At 43.0% G+C, this 27,351-nt stretch overlaps 1 protein-coding gene across 1 annotated transcript in view; it reads right to left on the bottom strand.

Moving 5' to 3' along the window:
- Ext2 (exostosin glycosyltransferase 2) overlaps window positions 1-27,351 on the bottom strand; it is a 148,758-nt gene that overhangs the window by 75,000 nt on the left and 46,407 nt on the right. The window contains exon 8 of the mRNA XM_050146887.1: window positions 10,460-10,591. Coding sequence (XP_050002844.1) covers window positions 10,460-10,591 — 132 coding nt within the window. The remainder of the gene's footprint in view (window positions 1-10,459; window positions 10,592-27,351) is intronic.

Here is a 27,351-nt window from a genome sequence, read left to right as displayed (position 1 = left end):
TCCCTTATATATTCTCCCCACTCAAATCTTGCTTGGCGCCTGGTCCTTCCTACCCCTGTCTGACCCGAATCAGTCAAGCTCCTTAGGTCTTGCATCTTCCCACCTATAGAATGAAGCCCAGCTTTCTTTATTACCTGACTGCTAACCTTGAGACTGCGGCATTTCCCTGCAGCTCTTCACAAAAACGTCTAGGATTCAAGGTAGTATACTAGACCAAGTGTTCAAATGTTAGCCAATTCATGATATACCTCCAAAAGCAATATAATTCAAAAATTTTACTTAAAATTAAAACTAAATTTCTGGATTACACACAATTTTATCTTCTCTAGGCAGTAGGAGGAAAGGGTATGAGAATCAGCCAAGAAGGCCCCCTTGGGGAAAAGGCCCTCAAATTCCAGAGGAACATTCCACAACCAGGATGCTAACGGGCGGGTGCTGAGTTGAGCCAGACAGTTGGCTAAACTGGAGTCTTTCCCACTTGAGAGTTCTGCTTCGGGCGTCTGACCAGCCTTCCTGGGCTGCAGAACAAGCACTGTCACTGTGAGCAAGAGCCATCTGGACAGCTGAGTGGTAAGCAGCCTTCAGCACAGGTGCTGCAGACAGACAGAGCCCAAAAGCCTCTGGATGCTCCTAATCTAAACCCTGCAGGTCAAAAGGAAGGAAAAGTTGAGGCAAGAGAGCTTTCCCCAGTCAGCAAGCCAGGGTGTGGAGAGGAAGTCAAACTCACACCAAAGCTGGTCCTCAGGTGAGCTGCAGCAAACAACACACCCAAGGCCCAGGAACCCGTGAGTGCGAGTTCTACGCACCCACCCTGACCTTAACCTGGATCATGGGGTGGACAGGCAGGGGTCTGTATTCAAGTATCCTAGATTTGCCCAACTGAACCCACAAATTGCACCAACAACCAGGAGGTCTCATCGAACATCTCAGATTGTAGACAGTCCTTTGCAATTTCCAATTCCAAAAGTCCACATAAATATAAAACACTTAAGTAACTGGTCAATGGCAGGTAAGGCACCCCTCTGGCTGGACTTCACTGGAACAAGTTCTTGGTTTTTCATCTTACTCTTAGACAATTATACACTTTAAGCAGCCTCCCCAAATTCCTCATGAATTTTTATCAATAGCCATGATGAGAACTCCTCTCTTTCTTCCTTGTTCCAGGTCTGATGCCTTAGAGCATCTATTGCTGTGAAAAAACAGCATGAGCAAGCTTACTGGTTTGCTCCTCATGGTTTGCTCCGCCAGCACCAGGACCACCAGTCGAGGGGTGACCACCCACAGTGAGCTGGACTCTCCTATATCAATCACCATCAGGAAAATGCAACACAGGTTTGTCTACAGGCCAAGGCGGGGCACTTTCTTTTCTAAAATGGTTCTAGCTTGTGTCAAGTTAATATAAAACTAAACAGAATATCTGGTATAATAAATATGGAAAGAAACAGGAGAGATAAGGAAATTTTTTCTGGTGTTGCTGCTGATTACATCTTGAAAAAAATGTGTCTAACGAAAGAGTAAATGAAATCATAACGGAATAAAAATCACATTATAAACAAATAATGAGAAAATACACAACTGTAAGAGGATATTGCCTTTGATGTTTTAAAAGAATGTCACTGAGATAATTCAGCTTTGGTAGCACATGCTAGAGATCCAGATGCAACACAATACTCTGTCTCTGTCCTTCTGGATCTCGCATATCTGAGCTCAGAGCTCCAGGATGGTGTCTGGGGAAAAGCCTGGCTGTCTTGGCCAGCCCAGAAATGGTAGGCTGCAGGGGCAGGCAGGCAGAAGACAGGGATGGAAGGAGATGACAACATTTGGTGGGCAGGTGCAAAGAGAGAGACAGATCAATGGGCAGACAAACAGAAAAGTTAAAAGATATAGGAAGCCCTGGGATAAGCTAAGAAAATTCAGGATAAAAACATGTACTCTTTTGTTCATGTATGTAGTGTGTGTGTGTGTGTGTTCATGTGTGGTAGAGAACACATGTACATACATGTGTGGAGAGTCCAGGGATCTGATGTGGGATTTCCCCTCAGTATGCTGTGAATGTGTTTTATTGCCATTGGTTAATAAAGAAGCTGCTTTCAGCCAATGGCTTAACAGAGTAAAGCCAAGCAGGAAATTTGAACGGAGATGTTGAGAGAGAGTAGGCAGAGTCAGAGAGACACCATGTAGCTGCGGGAGCCTGTTGGAACCTTGCCAGTAGGACATAACCTTGTTGTGATTAACAGATTAATAGAGATGGGTTAATTTAAGATATAAGGGGTAGCTAGCAATATGCTTAAGTGATTGGCCAATCAGTATTTTAATTAATACAGTTTCTGTGTGATTATTTGGGGTCTGGGCAGTTGGGAACGAATGAGCAGCCTCCTCCAACAAGGACCCATCTCCAGCTCTGGGATTACAGGTGTGGACCACCACGCCTGGCACTTTCACAGGTGCTGGGGTTCTTAGATCCTCACTTTACTGTCTGAACTCTCTCTCCATCCCTATTTGCTTCTTAACCAGCTTGAACTTAGAGATAAATCCTTCCCCAAGCACAGTCTCTCTAATCCAGGCAGACCTGCTACTTCCAATTAGTGCTCAAGGCTCCCTGTGGCAAACACTCCTAGGTCCTGAGAGTGAAACACCATGTAACTGGCCTCACCCCATTGATTGACCAGTAAGGCATGTGGTGATGAATGCTCCATGGGGCCACCTCACTGTGTGTCACCCACAGCCATAGCCACTTCTATATTAAATGAAGACAGCTGTATCTATCCAAAATATGGCTTTCACCTCTCATTCCCCTGTCTGAGCATGCACAGAGCAGGCGGGAGGCCAGCAGCACACCTTTAAGCAGTTCAGAACATCCTTGATTTACTGACTACCATCCACACCTCCTCCCACCTCGGGTGTCTGATGTTGTAAATTTGCTGGAATCTAGAGGCCAGACTCCCCTGCAGACCGGGCTCAGAGTAATCTCATCTAGAGTCAGTTAAATATTCCTGAGGGGAGGGAGAAGCCAGCTACACATGAATCACTGCTATCCAGCCTCCCGCCTGTTGCTCCCACTGAAGACGCAGAAGCAAGCAGCCCTGGGTTGTAAATCAGGACCCTCGTCACCTGACTGACTAGAGATGTGATAAATACCGAAGTGCCCTGAACATGTATTTAAGAAAGAACCGAATGAAAAATATCAAATACATCTCTGGACACATGCCTAGATTTATGCCTTTTATACTTGTGTTCTCTATCAGGCTTTGAGTTCCTCACTTTGACCACTCTGTTTGAAACTCCAAGCACATCCATTTCAAAACTACACAATTCCACGTTTCTCTTAATCAATACTTGCAAAAGAGAATTGAAACTCCAGTTATTTACTCTTAGAGCTTTAGATAAACACTCAGGGTGAATTCCTATGATTACCAGACTGTCTGCCTGAGCATGCTGGTAGCACTTGTGTGCAGGAGAACACACATGAGACTCTTCAGTTCAAACCTAGACCATATGCTAGGGCAGGAGTTATGTCCCACACAGAGGAGGCTCAGTGGCTCCCAAAGGACTTTACAGGCAGTGAAGCCCAGGTCCTCCCTTGTTTACACAACCCGACAATTATGTGACTAGCATAGACCACAGGCCACCATGCACGATGAGACTACTTCACAGAGGACATGTATTACTCCCCTGCATTTAAAGCAGGTGGTATGCAGGGGACGATAAAATAATGGCTATCATACTAGCTGCATACTGCAGCTGCTTAAAACCTCCTAGGAAATTATACCTCCATGTGTACAAAGTGACAGAGAAACCAGATTCCACACCCTTAAGAGTTTGTGAAGAGGAAAAGGCTGCCTCCTGGGGGAGGTTTGGAAGGCCTCCTGGAGGAAAGGATGTGAGTACAGACCACCCCTCCCCCGCCCCGCCCCGGGAAGAGGACTGATGGCAGAGAAAGCATATTAGGGCTAGGGAGGAGCATCAGATGGGTGCACTGGAAGGAAGCCACTGTGGGCTGTACTCTAGAACTCCTCAAAGCAGACTGGAGCCAGACTGAGAAAGCCTCAGGACAAGGGGTACACTACGGCTCTGGCTCACTAGTGAGAGCAGTCAGTCTCCCCAGACATGGCTCAACTAATTCTCTCCCGCGTTCTCAGGCTGTCTCCAGTTGTCCCATTGCTACACTGTCCCATCCTCTACACTGGTATCACACATAGGTTGATCTCAAGTGTAGTCTTAGGCCATTAAGGCTACAGTGATTTCTTATCCTCAACAGAGAACACCTGGATAATTGTGGATATTGTGGCCCCGCCCTCCTCAGGCTTTACCTCCTCCTACAATGCCTTTGAGGCTTCCTAAACCACCTGCTCCCACGTCTCCCATACCTCCAGCACCATTTGCTAAAGATGCTATCTTTTATGTGGTGTGTTTCTGACACCTTTGTCTAACAGGTGACTATGGATTTATTTCTGGTCATCTATTCTACTCCATTAGTATACATGCCTGTTTCTGGGCCAGTACCACATTGACGTTTTCATATGGTTTGTTGGTATAATTTGAAATCAAGTACTGTCTGCCATCTTTCTTTCTTAAGGTTTCTTTGGCTATCTGTGGTCTTTTGGGCTTCCATGTGAATTTTAGGATTTTTTCTAGTTGTGTGGAGAATATCATTGGAATTTTTAATGGGACTGTATAGATCACAATGTTAATTCTTTCAATCCAAGAGCACTGAACGTGTCTCCAATGTCTAGCGTCCTCCTCAGTGCCCTCAAGTTTGCACTACAGAGGTCTTCTCCTCCTGGTTAGGGAACCCCCCTAGGTTTGTACTACAGAGGTCATTGTCTCCTTGGTTAGGGAGCTCCCCTTGGTTTGCACTACAGAGGTCTTCTCCTCCTGGCTAGGGAACCCCCCTAGGTTTGCACTACAGAGGTCTTCTCCTCCTGGTTAGGGAACCCCCCCTAGGTTTGCACTACACAGGTCTTCTCCTCCTTGGCTAGGGAACCCCCTAGGTTTATTTGTTACTGACTGAAGCCACTGTGAAAGGAATGTTTGTCCTGATTTCCTCTTTGGGAAGTTATTGCAACAGAAAAGCTTTTCAGTTTTGTATGCTGATTTTGAGCTCTGCCACTTTGATGAAAATATTTATCTGACCTAAGAGCTTTCTGGTATGTCCACAGTCTTAATTAAGTAAGTTCACAGCATTTGCAAATGGGAATAGTTTGATTTCTTTGTTTCTTTTATTTTGTTTTTTGATGCTGTTGCTGATTTTTTTTAATTTTTTTTTATTTTATTTATTTATTTTTTTTTTTTTTTTTTTGCTTTTTTTGAGAGAAGGTTTCTCTGTAGCTTTAGGGCCTTCTTGGAACTTGGCTCCATAGACCAGGCTGGCCTCAGACTCACAGAGATCCACCTGCCTCTGCCTCCGAGTACTGGGATTAAAGGCGTATCCCCTTCATTTCCTTTTCTTGTGTTACTGTTTCAGCTGCACTAAATGTGAGTGAAGAGTGAGCACCCCTGTCTCATTCCAGAGTCTGAGGAAACATTCCCAGTCGTTCCCCATTTAGCATAACATTGGTTATATATTTGCCTTAAAAGCCGTTGCTATAGTGAAAGTTCTTTCTAGTCCTAGTTCCTTCAGGACTTTTGTCATAAAGCCATTTTGAACTCTGTCAAACAGCTTTTCTGTACACTGAGAAGATCATGTGATTTCTACCCTGAAGTCTATTTATCTGATGTGTAACAATTATAAATCTAACATGCAAATGTTAGACTAACTTTGCACTCCTAGAATGAAACCAACTTCGTTGTGATGTATGATCTTAACGTCCTCTTGAATTTTGTTAAGTATTTTGTTGAAAATTTTTGTACCCTTGCTCATTGTGAAAGTTGGCCTATAGTTTGTTGTTGTGTTCTCATCTGGTTTAGCATCAGGATAACACTGGCTTCGCGAATGAGTTTGGCAGTATTCCTTTCCTTCTGATTTTGTGGCAGTTTGAGGACTGTGTGAGTCCTTCCTTAAAGATTTGGTACAATTCAGCAGTGAAACTGCCCAGTCCTGGCCTTTTCCTTGTAACAAAGACTTTTCATTACTGCTTCAATTGTGTTCCTTGTTATGGGTCTAAGTTATCTTTATATTCTTATAATATTTAATTTTGGTAGGTGATATATATTTAGGAATCTATCAACTATTCTAGACTTTTCAGCTTTTTGAAAAGTAAGTTCCACAATATTCCCTAATGATTCTCCAGATTTGATCGGATCCTATTGTAACAATTGCCTTTCCATCTCTAATATTATCAATACGGTGTTTCTCCTTCTGGTTAGTTTGGTCAAGGCTTTGTCAATCTTGTTCACCTTTTCAAAGAGCCAGCTTTTTAAGTCTATGAGTTGTTCCTTGAGTTTCTAATTCGTTAACTTCTGTCCTGATCTTTATGATATCTGGCCACAGTGCATTTAGGTTTGGTTTCTTGTGTTTCTAGAAACTTCAGTGATATCATTAAGTAACTTATTGATACTGCTCTGAATTTTTAAAATTTTATTTAACTTTATGTGTATGTGTTTTGCCCACATGCATGTCTGCATATCAGGTGTGTGCCTGGTGCCCATGGAGGCCAGAAGAGGGTGTCAGATCTCCTGAGACTGAAGTTACATAAGGCCATGAGCCATCATGTAGGCTGTAGGTGCTGGGAATTGAACCTGGATCTTCCGGAAGTAATCTTAATTGTTGAGCTGCCATACTAGACAATTGATATCTTTTTTTGTAAATTTGAACTCTAAATATTATATCTCAGAAGTTCAATAGGCTGTGCTACAATTTTCATCATAGTGTAGGAATGTTAAATTCCCTCCAACTTCTTCAGTAACTCACTGTTAACTAAAGAGTATATACTGTTCAGTCTGCAAGTATCTGTATAGTCTCTGAGGTTTCTCTTGTTGTTTTCTACTTTTACTCTGTGGTCTAAGATGGTACAAAGAATTATTTCAGTTTTTATTTCATGTGTTATGGCTTGCTCAGTGGCTAATACGACTGACTGTAGAGGAGGTTTCAGGGGCTGCTGAGACTGTATATCCTGTTGTCTGTTGGATGGAATGGTCTGTAGATGTCTCTTACATCCAGTTGGTCAATTGTGTGGGTTGGCTCTGCTGTTGCTCTCCTTTTAGTTTGGTAGCCCTGACTAAAGAGAAGAATGGATCACTAAGTCCCCCAGCCGTACGACATGAGGACTTATCTTACCTTTCATGCCAGTTAGTGTTTATGAAATTTAGGAGCCTACAATGTTCAATGTACAAATATTTACAATTCCTATATAATCTTTATAAATAGTTCCCTGGTGGAGGAATTACTTTCATTGGTTAATAAAGAAACTGCCTTGGCCCTTGATAGGACAGAAAATTAGGTAGGCGGAGTAGACAGAACAGAATGCTAGGAAGAAGTGAGGCAGATGCCATGCCTCTCCTCTCCAGGGCAGACGCGATGAAGCTCCAGCCCAAGATGGATATACACTAGAATCTTCCTGGTAAGACACCATCTCGTGGTGTTACACAGATTATTAAATATGGGTTAAAGCAAGATATGAGAGTTAGCCAGAAGAGGCTAGATATAATGGGCCAGGCAGTGTTTATATGAATACAGTTTGTGTGTTGTTATTTCAGAGCATAAGCTAGCCAGGTGGCCAGGAGCCACCAGCAGCCCGCAGCTCCTTCAACAGTTCCCCTTTTAAATATGTAATGGATTTATCTCTTTTGAATAGTTTTGGTTTGGAGTCTACTTTATCAGATATCAGAATCACTATACCAGTTGCTTCATGGTTTCCATTGGCTTGGTGGGTGGATTTCCCTTCTTTGATTTTTCCATTTTCTAATATCTGTGCCAAAGGGTGTATATCTTGAAGACAATACATAGTTGGGTGTTGGGTTTTAATCTAGTAGCCTAGATTGCACCTTTGGGTTGGTGAGTAGGAACAATTATTACATCCAAGGTTATTGAGAGGCCTGTTCCTTGGTTGTTTTTCTGACTGGCTGGATTACTGACATCCCATTTTCCCCTCTTACTTCAGTATAAGGGGTTTACAGGTTCACTGTGTTAGGCCTGATGAAGGACTTCTTGGCTTTCCTTTGTTCATCTGTTCCTCTCATGAAATGGATTCTTGCGTGATCTGGATAGTCCTCCTGTCCGTATCTGCTGCAGTGCTGGCTTCTTCATCACCAACTGTCTTATTCTGTGCTTGTCTAAAAACATCCTTATATCTACACCAGTTCTAAGGGATAATTTTGCTGAGAATCATTGGTTGATAGGTATTTCTGTCAGAAACTAAAATACAACATTCCATCTTCACTGGCTTTTAGGATTGATGATAAGAGATCTGCTATTATTCTTTAAAAATTAAAAAAGCTTTTTGTTTATTTATTTATTTATTTGTGGTGAGTGGGTAGGTGTGACTGTGCACACGGCACATGTGTGAGACAAATTCTGGGAACTGGTCCTCCCTGGAGACTGCCCTTAATCCCAGAACTAGAGAGGATTAAAAGATGGGAGGAAAGACTCAAGACATTTTTCTGAGCTTTGAGCACTCTGATTACCTTTGGAATGTAGAATGGGGAGTGAGTGGATTGGGACTGGGTCCCATAGTGACTTCTCTGTCGCGTGCCTGTGTTTACTGTGTTGTGTTTTGTGCATCTGCACTCCCACTGTTACTACCTGTCCCTTTCCTTCGCTGGTTTTTCACATGAGTCGCCCTGGTAAATTGCTCTCATTTGGATCTACAGTCCCTGCTGGGGCAAGCCAACTCTAATAACAGATAATGAAAACTATGGAATACTTCATAAAGTTGTGTGTTATCCCTACCAGGGCCATACTAGCCTTCTCTGCAGTATCCCAGTTTCAGTTCGTGTGCTGCCAGAGTCAGCACAGAAACTATAATATTTAAAAGAACAATCTGTTAGTATCACCCACACTTAAAAAAATGTATGTCTTCTTAGGCTGGGTTTGGATCCTTGCTTGCTCAAAGCTCAGGGTTTGATCCCCAGCACAACACAAAGCAGGTATGGTACCACATACCTTTGATCCCAGCAAGGTTAGCTTGGGTTACATAAGTCCTTGTCTCAAATAGTGGGAGGGAAGTTAAGCAATTTCTAAGCTGGAATGATTCCTGTATATCATTCATGTATTTATTTAGAAATCTATTTAAAGTATACACTTATCCATGTTAGGAAAGAAAGTAGTTTTTATTTCATTGTTTGGAATATAATTAATAGGCCTAAAACATAACTTATATCCAACAATGGGACAGTATACAGTCATCTTACAAAACTCCGACCTATTTCTGTAAAAACTGAATTTTACTCTCTCTTGCTAAAGTGAAAAGGGCAAAGTGCAGTGAAGCACACTTAGTATGGTCCTTTTTATGTGATTACATTTTATAATTATTCTGCAAGATCACTTTGGCAACAAACTCAAAGAGGAAATGTGTGAAGGATGTCACCTCATAAAAGCATGTGTTTGCTCTATGCATGTTTTTGCAGTCTTACTTGGGAAAAATGCAGGGAGGAGAGATATGTGGCTACACTACCCCATGCTCTGAAGCTGGTCTACTGCAGGACTTATACCATCGGTGTTCACGTGAATCTGGGGCCGATCTTCTGTCCCTGATGGAGCACCAACCACTCAGTACCCATAGGATAATGGGCAAAAGGGGGAAGAAACTCAGACAAGGATGTGATCAACTGCGTGGTGGCATACAGCCCTCGCTGGAGGAGTCCAGCGTAGGTGATGGGAGGTGATCAATGGATGGATGGAGTGTGGAGAACTATCTTCTCCTGTGTGAGCTTCAAGTCTGTGAAACACACCACCAGGTACGTCTGAGAGCAGCTAGAAGTCATAACTGCCAGCCCAGAACACTTGGCATTTTCACTGAGAAAGAATGTGTTCCTATAAGCCACTGTCACAACCCCTACAATGACACACCTACACACTGCCTCTTGCTCAAGGCTTCAGCTACTCCCAAGCAAGGAACTAGTGATGCTGAAGGCCACTCCATCACTTTTGCTCACTACTGTTTTGCTCACAGGGCATTGGAAATGTCAGCTTAAGTAATACATGTCAAACACTTGATGCATTTCCAGCAGAGCAGGATGTCCAAACAAGCCAATCATTGAGCTGTTGATGGAACTTTCTCAAGTGTTCTAGGCATTCAGTGCCAAATCCATCACAAGTCTTTAGCTTACAAGACCCAGGTGTCACTCACCTTGACCTTAAGAAAAGAGACTCTTCCCAAGCTGTGGGGAACAAACTGGAAGCTGCTGCCTCTCTGTCCTTTCACTCTTGCCAGACTTTGTGAACCAAGTTGCCTTCTCAAGCTGCAAGTCTAAAGAGCTCATCCATCTGAGAGAGCTGGCAGTTAACACCGATTCCTCAGCAGTCTAACTTTCCTTTCTCCCGGCTCGATGGCTCACATGGCTGGCACAGGGACCCACTTACCACAGAGGGAGGGTCATTCCATTCTTCATAAGAGATGGCTGCGTATGGATAGATCCTGTCATTGATGATCTGCAGGGTGGCCAGGGCAATGGCTTTAATGGACTGGAAGTAGGCTTCCCAGAACCATCGTGCCTGTAAAGAAAATAACATGCTGTAGGTGAGCAGGTGAGATGTGCCCTGTTACAACCAACTTGGGGCTAGGAGATTTCTTCATTCTCGGAGTTAAGGGTGCCCCTTAATGCCACAGCCGATATGTCAGAGGTGTGTCCATATTGAAGGCAGTCAGAATAGAGTAATAGTCAGGAAAGTACAGAGTCAGTGTTCTAGAAGAGGAGTCTGTGATGATGAAAGTACCATGTGTTATAGCAGGCCAGGTTTAGAGTCTTTTTTTAAAAGATAAATAGAGAGCTGAGGAGATAGCCCCATGCTTAGAGCATTTGTCATGTAAGCATGAAGACCAGAGTTTGGATCCCCAGAATCTATGTAAATGCTGGGTCAGCATGGTAGCACCACATAATCCCAGGGTCAGAAAGTAGAGATAAGAGATCCCCAGAGCAAGCTGGCTAACAAGACTAGGCTTATCAGTGAGCTCTGGGTTTGACTGAGAGACCCTGTTTCAAAAAATCAGGTAGAAAGCAATGAAGAATGATTCTTTAGAGCACTCACATGCATACACAAATGTAAGTGCACACATGCATCCCACAGATGACAATGGACAAAGAACATTAGAAATAACATATAGAGAGTATGTTAGAAGTCTTGTGTGCACAGGTAAATGAGAGTTTATGTCTACGCAAACTCTTAAAGACAGCCCTGGGAAGGCAGGACATTGTGGCACCCGTGACTCCAAGTTCTCTCATGCTCATGACATTTGCTCTCCTGCCACAGACTTATTTGGGCCACTCGCACACCTAACTCGTGTTATGGAATCAGGGTGTGGCTAGTCTCACAAAATGAACTCAAAAGTGCTCTCTTTTTTTTCTATTTCTTGAAGAATCTAATACAAAATTGACATTACTTTTCCTTCTTAAGAGTTTAGAAGAATCCACCAAAGACACAGTTGGGGTAGGTTTCTTGTGAGTATGTGTGATAAGACTTTATTCTTATGTTTGTTTATTTGAGACAACGTCTTGCCATGCCCTAGTTGCCCTAGAACTCACCGTCCTGAGTTAGCCTCCCAAATGCTAGAACTACTACAGGCATGCGTCACCATAACTGCTATTGCTTTATTTTATTTGAAACAGTATCTTACTCTGTAGCCCAAATTTGCAACCACCTGTCTCAGCATTCTCATATGCCAAGCTGTGTGGCTTAAAGTTACTGGTTTTCTTTTACAGACGTAGAAGAATGCAAATCTGGATGTGTGAACTTGAAAAAAGTACTTTTCTCAGGGAAAATCCCATCTCATCTAGACTGTTAGCTTTACTGGGAGAAAACTGTAGAGGTGTGGCCCTTTCCTTCCCTACCTGTCAGCCAGGCTTGCTCTTGGAGCTTGTCCTTCTAGAAAGTGGTCGATTTCAAGATTTTTCAGAAGGAAAATTTTCATTTCTTTCTTTCTCTCCATCATACATTTTCTGTTTTTTCATTTTAAAAAATATTTGTTCATCTATTTTGTGTGTGTGCATGTGCGTGTGGTGTGGGGGAGAGGTGCAAATGCCAGGCAAAGCCCAGAGGAGGAAGTGTCCCCTCTGTCATTCTCTGTGTGTGCATACGTACACCTGAATACTAGCCAAAGGCCAACTGTGGAACCCAGCATCTAACTCAAGCTGTCTCCAATCATCCCCCCCCCCCATAAACAACAATTCACTTAGAGGGGAAGGAAGCTCTGCCAATCATCACAGCTCAAGGGTCAAGAAGTGAGCTTCTCGAGCTTAATGGCTTCTGCAGGACCTTGGAGGTAAGAGCTCAGAAGGCACGGTAAGTTACAGGCCTGCCAGGGCTCTCCGGTCAGCTACCTGGCCACAGAGACAAGGGGGTTTCAGTCATGTGGACAATGTACGAAAGCCCCTCTGTTCTCTTCCTGAGAGCAAACACAAATACTTACTACATTACCTTGTGTCCAAGAAAATGTATGAGCCACCTCCCTATCTATCCAAGACATTTGAATGAGAGAGACTTTGGCAGTCATGCAAACCCTACTGGTGGCTGTACAGGGGAAAACCCAGTCATGAAGGAATAGATCCTTGATTAGGCATTTAACCAGATACTACTGAGCCAAAGAACAGCAAAATTTCCAACGCTGCCATACAAGAAACGGAGAGGGAGAGGCAGGGGCCAGTTTAAGACTATAAACTCTCCAGCAGGGCCTGGGGAGACAATGAGTCAGTATGCAAAACACTCTGTGCAATCGTAAGACTGGAGTTTGTAAAAAGCCAGGCAGGTATGGTGGCAGCTGTAGTCCCAAGCCCTAGGTGGTGGACACGGGACTCCTGTGTGAGGTGCTGACTGCATGGACTGCATGCTGGGTACAGCAGAAGACTCCGCCTCAATAGATAAAGTGTTCAATGGTTAAGGAAAACACGATGCCAGCTTCTGGCCTCCACCCATGTGCACATAGAACCATGAACACGTTTGCTAGCATACATGTGAACAGGCATCCCTACCAGCATACATGTAAAAATACTACCATAAGCAAACTGAACTTGCTATTTCTGTTTATATAACAATTAAATAGCATGAATGTCTTTGTTCTTCAGGAATGTCATGCCAATGGAATCAACAATAACTAATGTTTATAAGGACCCAGTGAAGCACTGTAGTGGCATTTCATGTGTATTTTAATAAATAAAGCTTGCCTGAGGATCAGAAAAGTAAAACAGCTACACTGGCCAGCCTTGCAGACCAGGCAGCAATGACACACACCTTTAATCCCAGCAGCCACAGTAGCTTATCAAAGAACCCAGGAGGTTGTGGTGCATGCCCTTAATCCCAGCACTAGGAAGTATTCTAAAACGGGAGGAGACGGATATCATTCTCAGTCTCATTCTGAGGTTTCCTAGAGGCAGAATCACCATTTTTGTACTAAGGTAGAAGTAAGAGCCAGTGGCTGGTCACTCTTATTTTCTGGTCTTCATGTTGAACCCCGGTACGTGTGTTTCAGAGTGCAGAGGTGGGGGTGGGAATGACAGTGGCAAGCATCGGGTGTGGTTTGCAGCTATTAAACCTATGTTTCCCCCAAACTGTAAAGTGAAGGTTACAGTGTCTATCCGGTGCATTTAAGAGACTCTGGAAGACCAGGCTTACAGAAGCCATTCCTCAGAGCACTGGAAGCCGAGCAAGAATGCTCTCCCTAACACATATTTTAGGGGTTTGAAATGGGAAGTGCCCCCACAAGTTCATGTGTCAAACTGTTGGTTCCCAGATGGGGGTGCCATTTTGGAAGCTTCTATAAACTTAAGAGGGAGGACCTGGGTGGAAGCGTGCCCTTGAAGGTCATATTGAGTCCCAGTCCCCTCCTACTTTCTTCCTGTCTGCTGTGAAGAACCTGCTCTCCAGATGCTACAGCTATGCTCTTCTAGCTCGGCAGCGGCTGGCAATGTGATACATCACTGGCTCATGTCCCCTCATGTGTGCACTCCCTCACAAAAGGACAACGTCCTTTATCCTGCGGTCAGCCTCTCCCCCCCACCCCCGTGAGCCGGTCACCTGCCTGCAGGTGACACAGGTGCATGGTGACTAAACAGAAAAAGCCAACGGCTTAAAGTGACAGGAACAGAAGGATAGGAAGAGAAGGTGGCTTTCCTGATGATTTTGCTACAGACTGTGAAGCAATGTGAGTCAAGAAGACCCCTATTTCTTTACCAAGGTTAGTGAGGTTTCTTTATATTCAATTAAATTCCTTTCTCATAGTCTCTTATGCAAAGACCAAAACATGAGCTTCATTTGCTGCAATACAATAATAATAATAATAATTATTATTATTTGTAAATGATAAGATTTTATACACAGCCAGGTATGGAGGCATATGCCTTTAATCCCAATACTCAGGAGGCAGAGGCAGGTAGATCTCTGTGAGTTAAGGCCAGCCTAATCTACCTAACACGTTCCAGGACAACCACGGATACATACTGAGAACCCATCTCAAGAATAACATAACAAATTGAACAAACAAACACTCCCCCCAAAACAGTCAAACAAAAGAAGATTTTATATTTAAAAATTCAACAAAATCAACTAGCAATATATAATTATAGAATCATGGAAAGTGGACAATTAAAAACCATGCCCAATAAGATCAAGAGCTCTACTGCATTTCTATTAGGTTCCAGAAGGACACCATCAACAAGAAAATACAAAACAAAGTAAAAGTTTTATTTTTCTTAAAAGACAAATATCTTCACATGCTATGATCACGCTAAATTCACTGTGCTTCCAGCAGTGCCTTTACAGCAGCAACCACTCTTCTGTGTGACCGAGTACAAACGGCTTTCCTGCCACTGTTTCCTTTCTCACTGTCTAGGACCAGAAGGCCCTGCTGAGCACAAGTGGGAAGAGAGAAAATCTCTACCGAGATCCTACCAGAGAGGGGCTTTCAAACCCCCATCAGCAAACTGTAGATGTGCTCTCTTCTGCCTGAGATTTTATCAAAAGGGACTGTGGTTTTTTAAAAATTATGTTCCTACAGGTAAGTCTGTGCAGCACATGTGTGCCTGGTGTCTGTGGATGTCAGAAGAGGATGTGAAATCTGGAACTAGAGTCACAGAAGGTTGCGAGCTGCCGCGTGTGCTGGCAACTGATCATGCATCTCCCTCAAGAGCGAACAGCGCTCTTAACAACTGAGCTATGTTGCTCAATATGAATCACTAAATTTTGCTAAATCATTTCCCCCTACTTTAAAGGGTGATCCTATAAGTATCTTCTCTATTTTGTTAATTCAGTAATTTACACTGCCTGAACTCATCAAACATTAACTAATCTGACACTCCTGGCTTCACTTGGTGATGATCTACCAACACTTTCCCTGCACTGCTCAGTTTGCTTGGCAGTATTTTGCCTAAGACTTCTGTGTGATCAATGTGTGATCCCGGGGGCCATTAATTTCAATATGCACTTTTATTTTATATAATTCTAATGGCAAAAGGTTTTCAATTAAAATATGACACAGTTAAAATTATACAACTATAAACCAATCTTGATGTCAGGGAAGTTATTTTTAACAATGTATTGGATAGAGAGGTACATGTATATGGGTGTAGACAAGAAGAGGGCATCAGATCTCCCTAAAGCTGGAGTTATAGGCGACCACCCTGCCATGGGTGATGGGAACCAGATCTGGACCTTCTGCAGGGACAAGCACTATGTGTTCTTAAATATTAAGCCATTTCTCTAGCCCCAGTGACAGTAATGTTTAAATATAGAAAAATATGGGGTTTGCGATCTATTAAGTAGTGTGTGTTTTTATTTGCCCTTTAGGCAGTCCTCGGAAGGGCAGCAGTCATTCCTTCTGGTCACCAACCCACGTACTGTTCATCACTGTCAAGTCAACAAGCCTTCTGGGAAGGCAAACAGAACTGCAGCCAGGTTTTCCATAATTTAGGTTGGCTTAACCTACTAAGGCTTTTGCCAGGACAGACATCTCTGAAGGTCACTAAGGAAACAACATGTTTCTTAAACACCTACCCAGGACAGCACCATTGGCAAAGCTACAGGTTCAAACTGAGTACAAAAAGACCCCTGTGTTCAAACACATGATTAGCAATGGGGAACTCTGTACAAACACAGTGAGTCCCAGGAAATATGTAATTGATAAGGAGGGCAACCACAGCTTAATTCCCATTGCATCATCAATTTGTCCACATCAGTAGAAATGGTTGAGAGACTGGACTAGATCTAACTTGAGTTCTGCCATTAAATACTTCCCAGAATGCTGATGAGCTGGTTAACGTCCCCAAGTCTCAGAGTGGTGTCTTTCAACTGAACTAGAACCACAAGACCCTTAAGGATCCTCCCACACCTGCATTCAGCCAAATTTCCGTTTCCTTTGCTCTCCATTCAAGTCTCTCTCTATATCCTAAGATTTACCTGGCATCCAAATTCCCCACTATCTGTTTACCCAGTTTGCCTAAATATGGCCCTAAGTCACACGCACGCATGCACGCACGCAAACATGCACACACTTTCTTGCCTACAGAGTCAAGGATCTCTCTTCCTCTTAAATGTGGTTCTTCTCTTTCATCTTCCCAAATCCTCCCTGGGGAACTACCAGCTCCCAGCCCAGCATTTAAGGAGTTTAGACACCTCTATTCCGTTGTAACTCAAATCTTTTTAAAAATTATTTTTATTAATTTATTGATTTTTGTTTTTCATGACAGGGTTTCTCTGTGTAGCCCTAGCTATCCTGGAACTCACTCTCTAGACCAGGCTGGCCTAGAACTTACACAGAGATCCACTTGTCTCTGCTTCCCAAGTTCTGGGATTGGATTAAAGGAGTGCACCACCACCACCCAGCTGAACAAACTTTTTTTAAAAAATCAACATATATTTCTATCCATTAGGCAAGTGAGGTGCCAGGACAACTATATCCCCACACTGAAGAGAACGAGAGGTGGAAAGAGAATCCCAATTCACTGTAGAGACACTTCTACAAAACAGTGGCAAGTGGGAAAACCTGAGAGTGAGTGGCAGATCTGTGGGAACACGGCTAGGATGCCTATATGTTTTTCTTTGGGTTCTCCTTCTTATTTAGCTTCTCTAAGAACCCGAATTATAGGCTCAATGTCCTTTATTTATGGCTAGAAACCAAATATGAGTGAGTACATCCCATGTTCCTCTTTTTGGGTCTGGCTTACCTCACTCAGGATAGTGTTTTCTATTTCCATCCATTTGCCTGCAAACTTCAAGAAGTCCTTGTTTTTTACTGCTGAGTAGTACTCTAATATGTATATATTCCATACTTTCTTCATCCATTCTTCAATTGAGGGGCATCTAGGTTGTTTCCAGGTTCTGGCTATTACAAACAATGCTGCTATGAACATAGTAGAGCATATATTTTTGTTGCATGATAAGGCCTCTCTTGGGTATATTCCCAAGAGTGGTATTGCTGGGTCCATGGGTAGGTTGATCCCAAATTTTCTGAGAAACCGCCACACTGCTTTCCAGAGTGGTTGTACAAGTTTGCATTCCCACCAGCAATGGATAAGTGTACCCCTTTCTCCACAACCTCTCCAGCATAGGCTATCATTGGTGTTTTTGATTTTAGCCATTCTGACAGGTGTAAGATGGTATCTTAAAGTTGTCTTGATTTGCATTTCCCTGATCGCTAAGGAAGTTGAGCATGACCTTAGGTGTCTTTTGGCCATTTGAACTTCTTCTGTTGAGAGATCTCTGTTCAGCTCAGTGCCCCATTTTATAATTGGGTTGATTAGCCTTTTACAGTCTAGTTTCTTAAGTTCTTTATATATTTTGGAGATCAGACCTTTGTCAGTTGCGGGGTTGGTGAAGATCTTCTCCCAGTCAGTGGGTTGCCTTTCTGTCTTAGCGACAGTGTCCTTTGCTTTACAGAAGCTTCTCAGTCTCATGAGGTCCCATTTATTCAATGAGGCCCTTACTGTCTGTGCTGCTGATGTTATACGTAGGAAGCGGTCTCCTGTGCCCACTTGTTGTAGTGTAGTTCCCACTTTCTCTCCTATCAGGTTCAGTGTGTTCAGACTGATATTGAGGTCTTTAATCCACTTGGACTTGAGTTTTGTGCATGGTGACAGACATGGATCTATTTTCATTTTTGTACAGATTGAAATCCAGTTTTGCCAGCACAATTTGTTGAAGATGCTCTCTTTTTTCCATTGTATAGTTTTAGCTCCTTTATCGAAAATCAGGTGCTCATAGGTTTGTGGATTAAAGTCAGGGTCTTCTATACGGTTCCATTGGTCGACTTCTCTGTTTTTATGCCAATACCAAGCTGTTTTTAATACTGTAGCTCTGTAATAGAGTTTGAAGTCAGGGATGGTAATGCCTCCAGACGTTCCTTTATTGTATAAGATTGTTTTGGCTATCCTGGGTTTTTTGTTTTTCCATATAAAGTTGATTATTGTCTTCTCCAGATCTGTGAAGAATTTTGATGGGATTTTGATGGGGATTGCATTGAATCTATATATTGCTTTTGGAAGAATTGCCATTTTTACTATGTTGATCCTCCCAATCCAAGAGCAAGGGAGATCCTTCCATTTTCTGGTGTCTTCTTCTATTTCGTTCTTCAAAGTCTTAAAGTTCTTGTCAAATAGATCTTTCACTTCCTTGGTCAGGGTTACCCCAAGATATTTTATGCTCTTTGTGGCTATCATGAAAGGTGATGCTTCTCTGATTTCCCTCTCTGTTTCTTTATCCTTAGTGTATAGGAAGGCAACTGATTTTTTCGAGTTGATCTTGTATCCTGCCACATTACTAAAGGTGTTTATCAGCTGTAGGAGTTCTTTGGTAGAGTTTTTGGGGTCGCTTATGTATACTATCATATCATCTGCAAATAACGAAAGCTTAACTTCTTCCTTTCCAATACGAGTCCCCTTGATCCCCTTATGTTGTCTTATTGCTATTGCTAGCACTATATTGAAGAGGTATGGAGAGAGTGGACATCCTTGTCTTGTTCCTGATTTTAGTGGGATGGCTTTGAGTTTTTCTCTGTTTAATTTAATGTTAGTTCCGTCCAATAGAAAATTTTAAATGGCAGCAGGGGAGAGGAGATGAAATGCTCTGTTCTTTAAGGACCTATGCTCCATGTTGCAGGGATATTTGCAAATTCACTTGGATTTGTTCTAACTCTGAAGTTCAAACCAACTTGTAAGAACACCCAAATCACATCTAAAGTACTAAAAAAGAACACAACTGTATAAAAAGTTACAGCAAAACTCCAAAAGGTGGGATCTGTGGTTAAGAGGACTTGGGACACTTGCAGAAGACCACAGAGTTCAGTTCCCAGCATCTACATTGGTCAGCTCACAAATGCTTGTAACACTAAATCCAGGGAATCCAATAATGCCCTCTTCTCACCTACTTGGGTACCTGCAAACACACATATATGGCATACACATAGACACATATACATAATAAAGTGATAAAAAAAAATAAATAAAATAAAACTCCAAAAAGAAGAAGAGAAGAAAAAAACAGAAACAAACAAACAGAAACAGAAGCAAAGCAACACATCTGTGGTCTCCAAGGCTTGACACTTTCCAGAGATTCTACATGGCTGGAATCATGTTGTGCCAGACTCTAGGATTCTACTCATTCGCGACCTGGGAAGACAAATACACATGCTGACATTGTCACTGGCTATCAGACTGGGAGCAAGGCTGTGGGTACTGCTGTTTTGTGTGTGTAGTTGACAGGAAAAAGGTATAAGGAAATCTCTGAGAGTAATGAGAATATTTTATTATTTTATTATCTTTGTTGTGGTGATGATGTTGTCAAAACTTACTGAGATTCACATTTTACATGAATAAATTTATGTAATTTTCAACTTTAACAAAATTTATGTGAGAAAAAGAAATGAAACAATAACAAGTGCAACAAAAAGAAACGTAACAAAGGTCACTTTGTCAGCAGTCACTTCCAATGTCCATAATCTAAGCAGAAGTAAGGGACTCGGCTCCGCAGCATTCAGGAGCTCACTTGTACTTGCCTGCAGAAGAGTGGGCCCGCTGACATTTCAGCATGGAGCAGGAGTCCCCAGCAAAGGGACTAGTGATTAGCCTAGGAGCTAATAGGCTGGTGGCTGCCAGGAGCGGGAGGGTCAGTTTCTTTTATTATACTTTCTGAAAGTTTTTGTTTGAGACTGGGTCTCACTGGGTAGACATGGATAGCCTGGAACCTGCTATGCAGAACAGACTGACCTAGAACTCACAGAGATCCCCTGCCTCTGCCTCTCCAGTGCTGGGATTAAAGGTGTGTGCCATCACACCAGTCCAAGACAGATAATTCTTAGCTCAGTGATATGGTAATGATCATAATTTGGTAATGTTCACTAAACCCATAAAATAGGTAGTCAGGAGTGAGGCCTGTTTAAATTCCACAGACATGGGGAGAGGATGCTTTGTCAGAGTAGGTCACAGACTGCTGGAATGTGCAATGCTATAATGGAGGAAGCGACCACTTAAAGGATTAAATGGGAAATCTGTATGTCTTGCTCAATTTTGTTATGAACCTAAAACTGCTTGTTTTATGTCATAAGCTAATCTTATGTCATAAACTTATTAACACAAACTAGTGTTACCTGAAAGGAGGGAGAAAATATCTTCATAAAATCAGGCTGGGGACAGGTCTGTAGAGCATTTTCTTAATTAGTGATTGATGGGGGAAAGGCAATTTTGGGAGTTCATCCCTGGTCTGGTGGTTCTGGCTTCTATAGAAAGAAGGCTGAGCAAGCAAACAAGCCAATAAGCTGAATCCCTCGGTGGCCTCTACATCAGCTCCTGCCTCAAGGACAGTGAGATACATCTGCTCCTGGTAGCACCAATCTACTTCAAAGAAGATAATGAACACTGAAAACCTCCATATGGAGTTTGCCTTCTTTGTAGCAAAAGTTAGCCATTTGGTAAGAAACTGCCCTTCAGGGAACCCTGATTGCTCTTTGGGCTGACGAGGGAGGGGGACTTGATGGGGGAGGTGGAGGGAAATGGGAGGGGGTGGCGGGAGGAGGCAGAAATCTTTAATAAATAAATAAATATTATTAAAAAAAAAGAAACTGCCCTTGCCTCAACAGCTGACAGTATGCTGTCCAAGCTGGACAAACAGAACACAAAAGAAGGCAACTGCCAAATTTTACCAAGACAAGGTAGGACAATCCTTCAAAATTCCTGCTTAAAAGAAAAATCTGTCAGATATTCTAGACTTGTAAGATGGATGCCCCAATGTTAGAGGAACCTTAGGTGGCTGTCCAGGGCAGCCAAATGTCTCTGACACTTCTATAGTTTTGGAAGTTGCTTGCTCTGCACTTCCTGTTTACTCAGGTAATATTATATCCTTCTTAGGTCTCTGATGGAGTTGAAGACTAGATAGTTATATCATTTTCTTTGTTACCAAATTCAAAAAAGGAAACTTACAAAAGAGATAATAAAGTTTATAAGGTTGGAAAATATGAAAGCTTAAGTTGTTTACCTAAGAAGATGTCTAAAAATATTATTAGGATGGTAATACAAATTGTGATAAAAATGGTTTAGGTATAAAACTTTAAATTCATCAGGATAGGATAGATAACAGAGTATTTTCTCCAAATATACCAAATACAAATGGACTGGACATTGCAAATATAATTCTTACCTGATAATTGTTCTTATTGTATATTGTTTTACTACATTAAGAGTTAAAGCCTTCTCTTTTTATTTAGACAAAATATTGTGAGATATTTGTACACTGTATAGAAATGTATTGCTGTGACTGGTGTAATAAAAAGTCATACAGCCAACAGCTAGGAAGGAGAGTATAGGAGGGACTTCTTTGCAGGAGAGAACCTGAGAAAGAAGAAAGGCAGAGTCTCCAGCAAGACCTGGAGGAAGCAGGATGGGCAGTACGGGGATGAGGCAAGAAGCCTCGTAAAAGGACAGAAATTTTAAAATATGGGTTAATTTACATTATAAGAACTAGTTAAGAACAAGCCTAAGCTAGTGCTGGGCTTTTATAATTAATAATAAGTCTCCATGTCTTTATTTATGGACTGGCAGTCCTGAAAAAAAAGTACAGCTGCACAGGGAAGCACAAACATAAGCCCAGTGGGACCGACACAGACAGCAGGCCCATAGGCAAGTCCCACTTACAGGAAAGAATTGGAGAAGGGGCCCAGAAACTCTTAATACAGGGGACTCCCTGGGTTCTCAAAGCTTCTGCACACTGGAGTCCCAAGCTTCTCCTGGAACAAGGCCCCAAGTCCCAGACAACTGGAACAGACAAAAAAGACAGACTTCATCCTTCACACCACAACCAACTTTTCTGAGCAGCAGCAGCAGAAGATGAACTGGGCCCGACAACAGTGACTCTATTTTAAGAGACTGTGTTGTTCCAGAGAACAGCTGAGAAGCATTTTAAATGCGGCCACAGCTAAATACAGGACCCAAGGGGCCACACCTTGATAACAATACCTTGCTGTCCTCCTACAAGCTGACATACAACATGAAGCCTTGCTCTGTAGCCCAGGCTAGCTTTGAACTCATAATCCTCCCGTATCAGTCAATCAAGTAAGTATGTACCACCACACTCAGCCAATAATTTTTGCTATAAATTAGTTTCTCCCAGGATTTAACCTTACATTTCTTAACTTGTATTTCTATACTCCTGAGCATACGTTAGAATTAAGAATTCATTATGGGTATCTACTGATGCTATTTTGTCCCCCTCCCCTTATCTTTTAATTTGTGTGTGTGTGTGTGTGTGTGTGCGTGTGTGTGCATACACATGCATGTGAGCACTCACCTATATGTGCACATCGGAGGCCATGACCTAAGCATGTCTTCTTCAATCACCTCTCTATCTGACCTTCTCGGACAGGGTCTCTTACTGAACCTATAGTTGTCATTTTTGCCTAGGTCAGCTGGCCAGTGAGCCCCAAGTCCTGAGCGCTGGGGATGAAGATAAATGCTGGTGATCCAAATTCAGATTCTCATGTACCTGACCCACTGAACCAGTGATGCAAACCATTTTGCCTTTTGAAAATTATTAGAAGTTTTCCAAGTTGGCATACCAGTGGTGAAAAAACATTTAACAAACACAGTCAGAAATTGCATGGCCTACTAAATGCCCTCTGTCTCCCTCCCATCCTTCCTGGGAGTTGCATTTGTCCACACCTTCCCTCAGGTGCCAGGAACTTGTTCCTTTAACTCTGGTTCTCTACCCCTAGCACTTCTGCTGGCCATCTCTGAGCCTGATCCACTCAATCCCTTTTTCCTGCTGTTCATTTGGGAACATTGCATTACTGTCACCCCATGGCTCCCTAGCACAATCCAGAGAATTCTTATAGCATTCTCAATATTGGCATACCTCTTCCTCATGTGACACACAACACAGCTTCCCTTGTATTCTTGAATTTTCTGAAAGTTCTAGATCTTATTTTTTTTTACCCAATGCTGTGGGTCATTTTGGGCTATAAGGCAAAGGAGGATGCAGATTGGTGTTTATATTGTGTCCTCCAACAACTGACCCAGAAGCCCATATACAGGCACATGTCATCCACTCAGAAGCACAGTGTTCCCTTTATCTCCAGGCTCAGTATTTATATTTATGGGGGTCGTTAAAGAATTAACATTCAGCCTACAGAGTCCATCTAATGTTGCTTGTATGTGTTTATGACTGACTGGTATCGTGTGTGTGTTAAAAATAAAGAAAAAGAGGTCATGAATTTGACAAGGAGTTGGAAGAAGGACACAGAGGTGCTGGAGTTGGGACAGAGAGAAAAAGAAAGTATGTAAATGTAATACTCATGCATAAAATTCTAAAAAAAATTTAAAATATATGTGAATAAAAATGAATTGATATCCGTTAGTTCCTTCAGAGAAAACACTGCGGCGTATTTTTCTTAATAATAACAAACAAGCATGACAATCTGAACAATAACATCCACAGCAGAAATCTCTGATACTGGAAAAGTACGCTCAGTGAGTTCACAAGGTTTCAATTAGGGTGTTTTTCAGGGGTCAATATATGTTTACAAGCTCTTTACAAGTTTACATGGCTTTGGATTACATGGTTGATTTCCAGAAAGAGGCAACAAACCTAGTTTTCAGAGAAAGAACTAGAACATGGTCAAAGGAAGGCGAATGTGGAACGGAATGCCCCACACCCACATCACTTAAATAGAAAAGGCTAGCAGAGGCCAGCAGCTTCTTTATCATGTTCTGCACTTGATGTCCCAAAGGCACGGGACCCAGCAGACAGAAGCTCCTGAAGGGTGATGAGCAAACCCAATGACAGCTGGGTCTGCCTGTGACACCGATCTGGGGAAGGCTGGCAGCACTGCCACCAGCACCCTCAGCCCAACACTGGCCCTGCTGCAGGCGCTGCAGGCATTTGCCTGTTTTACTCTCTGGCTCATGCCCAGCACTCCGAAGTGTTCCAGGCCTGAAATGGGTTCAGGAAACACCTGTCGATTAATGAGCACTCGCCATGCAGAAGGCAGCATTTTAAGTGCTTTACCTATATTCATTCATTTAATCCTTACAGCTCAAGGAATTACCCCTGTTTTATGACGAGAAAATTGAGGCACTGACAAGTTCATGGGGGTTACTGGTCCAGCTTTTCCCTGACTTAAGATTTAACCCGAGAAGCACTGAAGTGTGGGCTGGGCCCCATGGGCTCCCACTGAGCTCACTAAAGGGATCAAGCCACAGCCAAAAATTCAACAGTATACGAAGTCCAAGTTCTTGAGAAGCCTCCCTTTCTCAGCCCAGTCCTATGTGCTCTGGGCTAAATGATGAGAGCACTTATGATCTGGCCCAGCAGAGGACACTGGCTGTCGTAAGTCTCTGGAGCAATGACGGGAGACCCTTTTGAGAAGGTGCCTGTCAAGAGGCTTCACGATTCAGAAACTGGGGGTCTAGGAAGCATAATGTTCTCTTTTACTCTTGAGAAGCTGTCGTGCTCATTCCAATGCAATCAGGAGTCAGGCCTCACCAGGGAATATAAAAGCAGATGGAAGGCTGCACAATCATGGCATCCAGGAGACTATGGGAGGAAGATCACAAGTTTGTAGCCAGCTTGGGCTACACGGTAAGACCCTATCTCAAATATTCACAAAGACAAAGGAAGGAAGGAAGGAAGGAAGGAAGGAAGGAAGGAAGGAAGGAAGGAAGGAAGGAAGGAAGGAAGGAGAGAAAGAGAAAAAATATATGTGCTAATAATATACTTGTCACCGCATGCTGTGGTGGTACATGCGTAGAATCCCAGCTCTCTTGGGAAGCTGCAACAGATTGCAATCGTCTTGTTCAAGGCATAGTGTCTATATGCCTATCTGTTTGTCTCTCTGTCCATCAGTCCGTCCATCCATCCGTCCGTCTGTCTGTCCGTCCGTCCATCCATCTATCCATCCATCTATCTGTCCATCCATCCATCCGTCCAGTCAGCCAGCCAGCCAGCTCTGTCATTCTGCTGTGATCAGCAAACATGAGAGAAGGCTGACTCCACTAGGAAATACTGGGCACACCTGGGCAGTCATCTCACTCTTGAGCTTTGCAGCAGGCCAGTCTGAGGTGTTTTCTGCATGCTGCGGTGAGATGCAGTTAAGTATTACTCCTCCTTGGTTCTTCTCTCCATTCCTATTGCTTGTCCTCAGGAAGTAGCCCAGAGGCGTTAGGGAAAACATCTCAGGGTGGACTTCACAGTAACGTTCTTCTCAACTTGAGCCACTGACAACCCGGACTTTGTCTGGTCCTTGTACCTGACACAGCCTAGACTGATGTCTCTATGACTTTGGAGAAAGAACCCTTAAAGAGGTGACTGGGTCTAAATGAGCTACTACAGTGGGCCCTATGCCAATCTGTGTACTTACAAGAAAGAATTCGGACAGAGTGGGACATGAGCTCAAGGGACACTATGTGAAGGGGCAGGGAGAAGGTGGCCTTCAGCAAGCAAGAAGAAGCCTCAGAGAATCTAATGCTGCCCGTTCATCCTGGACTTGGGCTCCAGGTTGTGAGGAACACCTTTCTAGTTTTAAGCCACCCAGCCTGTGCTACTCTGCAATGGCAGGCCTCACCTACTAACTCAGACAGCACACTGACAGCCACCTCCCCATTGGAGACCACTGACTGTGAAGAGCACGAAGCCCTTAAGGCCTGCACCACTCTGGGCTGTGTACAGTGGCTTCCCTAAACTAGGCATTAAAAAATTATTTCTGATGATTATCATATTCAAAAGGTGCTAAACAAAGAACCAAAGCATCTCATAAATAAAACTTCATACTTTTAAATCACAGGCTTCAAATTCTTCCAATCCTTTATGTCATGTACTCGGCTTCTCAGGCTGCCTTGCTTCTCTGCAGGACGGAATGATAGCTACCTCATTCAGAAGTGGCCAGTGTAGTAGCTGACAGAAACCACCATTCTACCCTTCCTTGACTGGGAAGTATATTCCAGACATGTCTCATGACCACAAGTGATGTGGGATTTCCCTCTGTATGCTGTGATTACCATTGATGAGTGGAGAGCTGCTTTGAGCCTGTGGCAGGACAGGGCGGGGTGGAGCAGAGCTAGGTGGGGAGGCCTGGACTGAATGCTGGGAGTGAGAGGGGCGGAGTCAGAGAGAAGCCATGGAGCTGCCAGAGATAGATGCTATGAACTTTACCCAGTAAGCCACGGTCACATGGCAATACACAGATTAATGGAGATGGGTTGAGTTAATATGTAAGAGTTAGCCAATAAGAAGCTAGAGCTAATGGGCCAAGCAGTGATTTAATTAATATGGCTTCTGTGTGGTTATTTTAGGTCTAAGTTATCCAGGTGGCCAGGAAACAACAAGCGACTCCTTGCGATACATAGGAGGGCAGGGCTCAAAAGCAGACATTGCATAACCTTTGCTTTGAACACAGACCCTGACACACTGTCCTGTCTTCTCTGCTAAAGACAATGTAATTATCAACAGTATGCTGTTTGCATTCTAGAAAAAGCAAAGAGCCTCTACTGAGGCCCCTCCATTCAAGACCTCACCTAGGCTAAAGGCATCATGAACAGAAGGCAAATTTTCTACTGAATATTTTTAGAAAGACAAGTTTAGTTCCTTGCCAAAGATGCTAAGTTGAAATCATATAATGTCTATGTACCCCTAGAGCTGCTTTTAAATAACAAAGTTTTGACTCTTGTTCCTCAGGGAGGAATTGTGCAGAGGTGGGAGGGAAACCCTGCTCTTTCTGTCCTCTTGCAAGATCGAGTTGTTCCTGAAAGTGGGGAGGACCGCTGGGCTATCTTATGACTCAGACTTGTTAT

The sequence above is a fragment of the Alexandromys fortis genome, unplaced genomic scaffold (assembly GCF_014885135.2).
Source record: "Alexandromys fortis isolate MF-2015 unplaced genomic scaffold, M_Fortis_MF-2015_v1.1 scaffold_12, whole genome shotgun sequence".
Taxonomy (NCBI): Eukaryota; Metazoa; Chordata; class Mammalia; order Rodentia; family Cricetidae; genus Alexandromys; species Alexandromys fortis.
The sequence above is the reverse complement of the archived record's forward strand: the minus strand, read 5'-3'. Positions and strand labels throughout refer to the sequence as shown.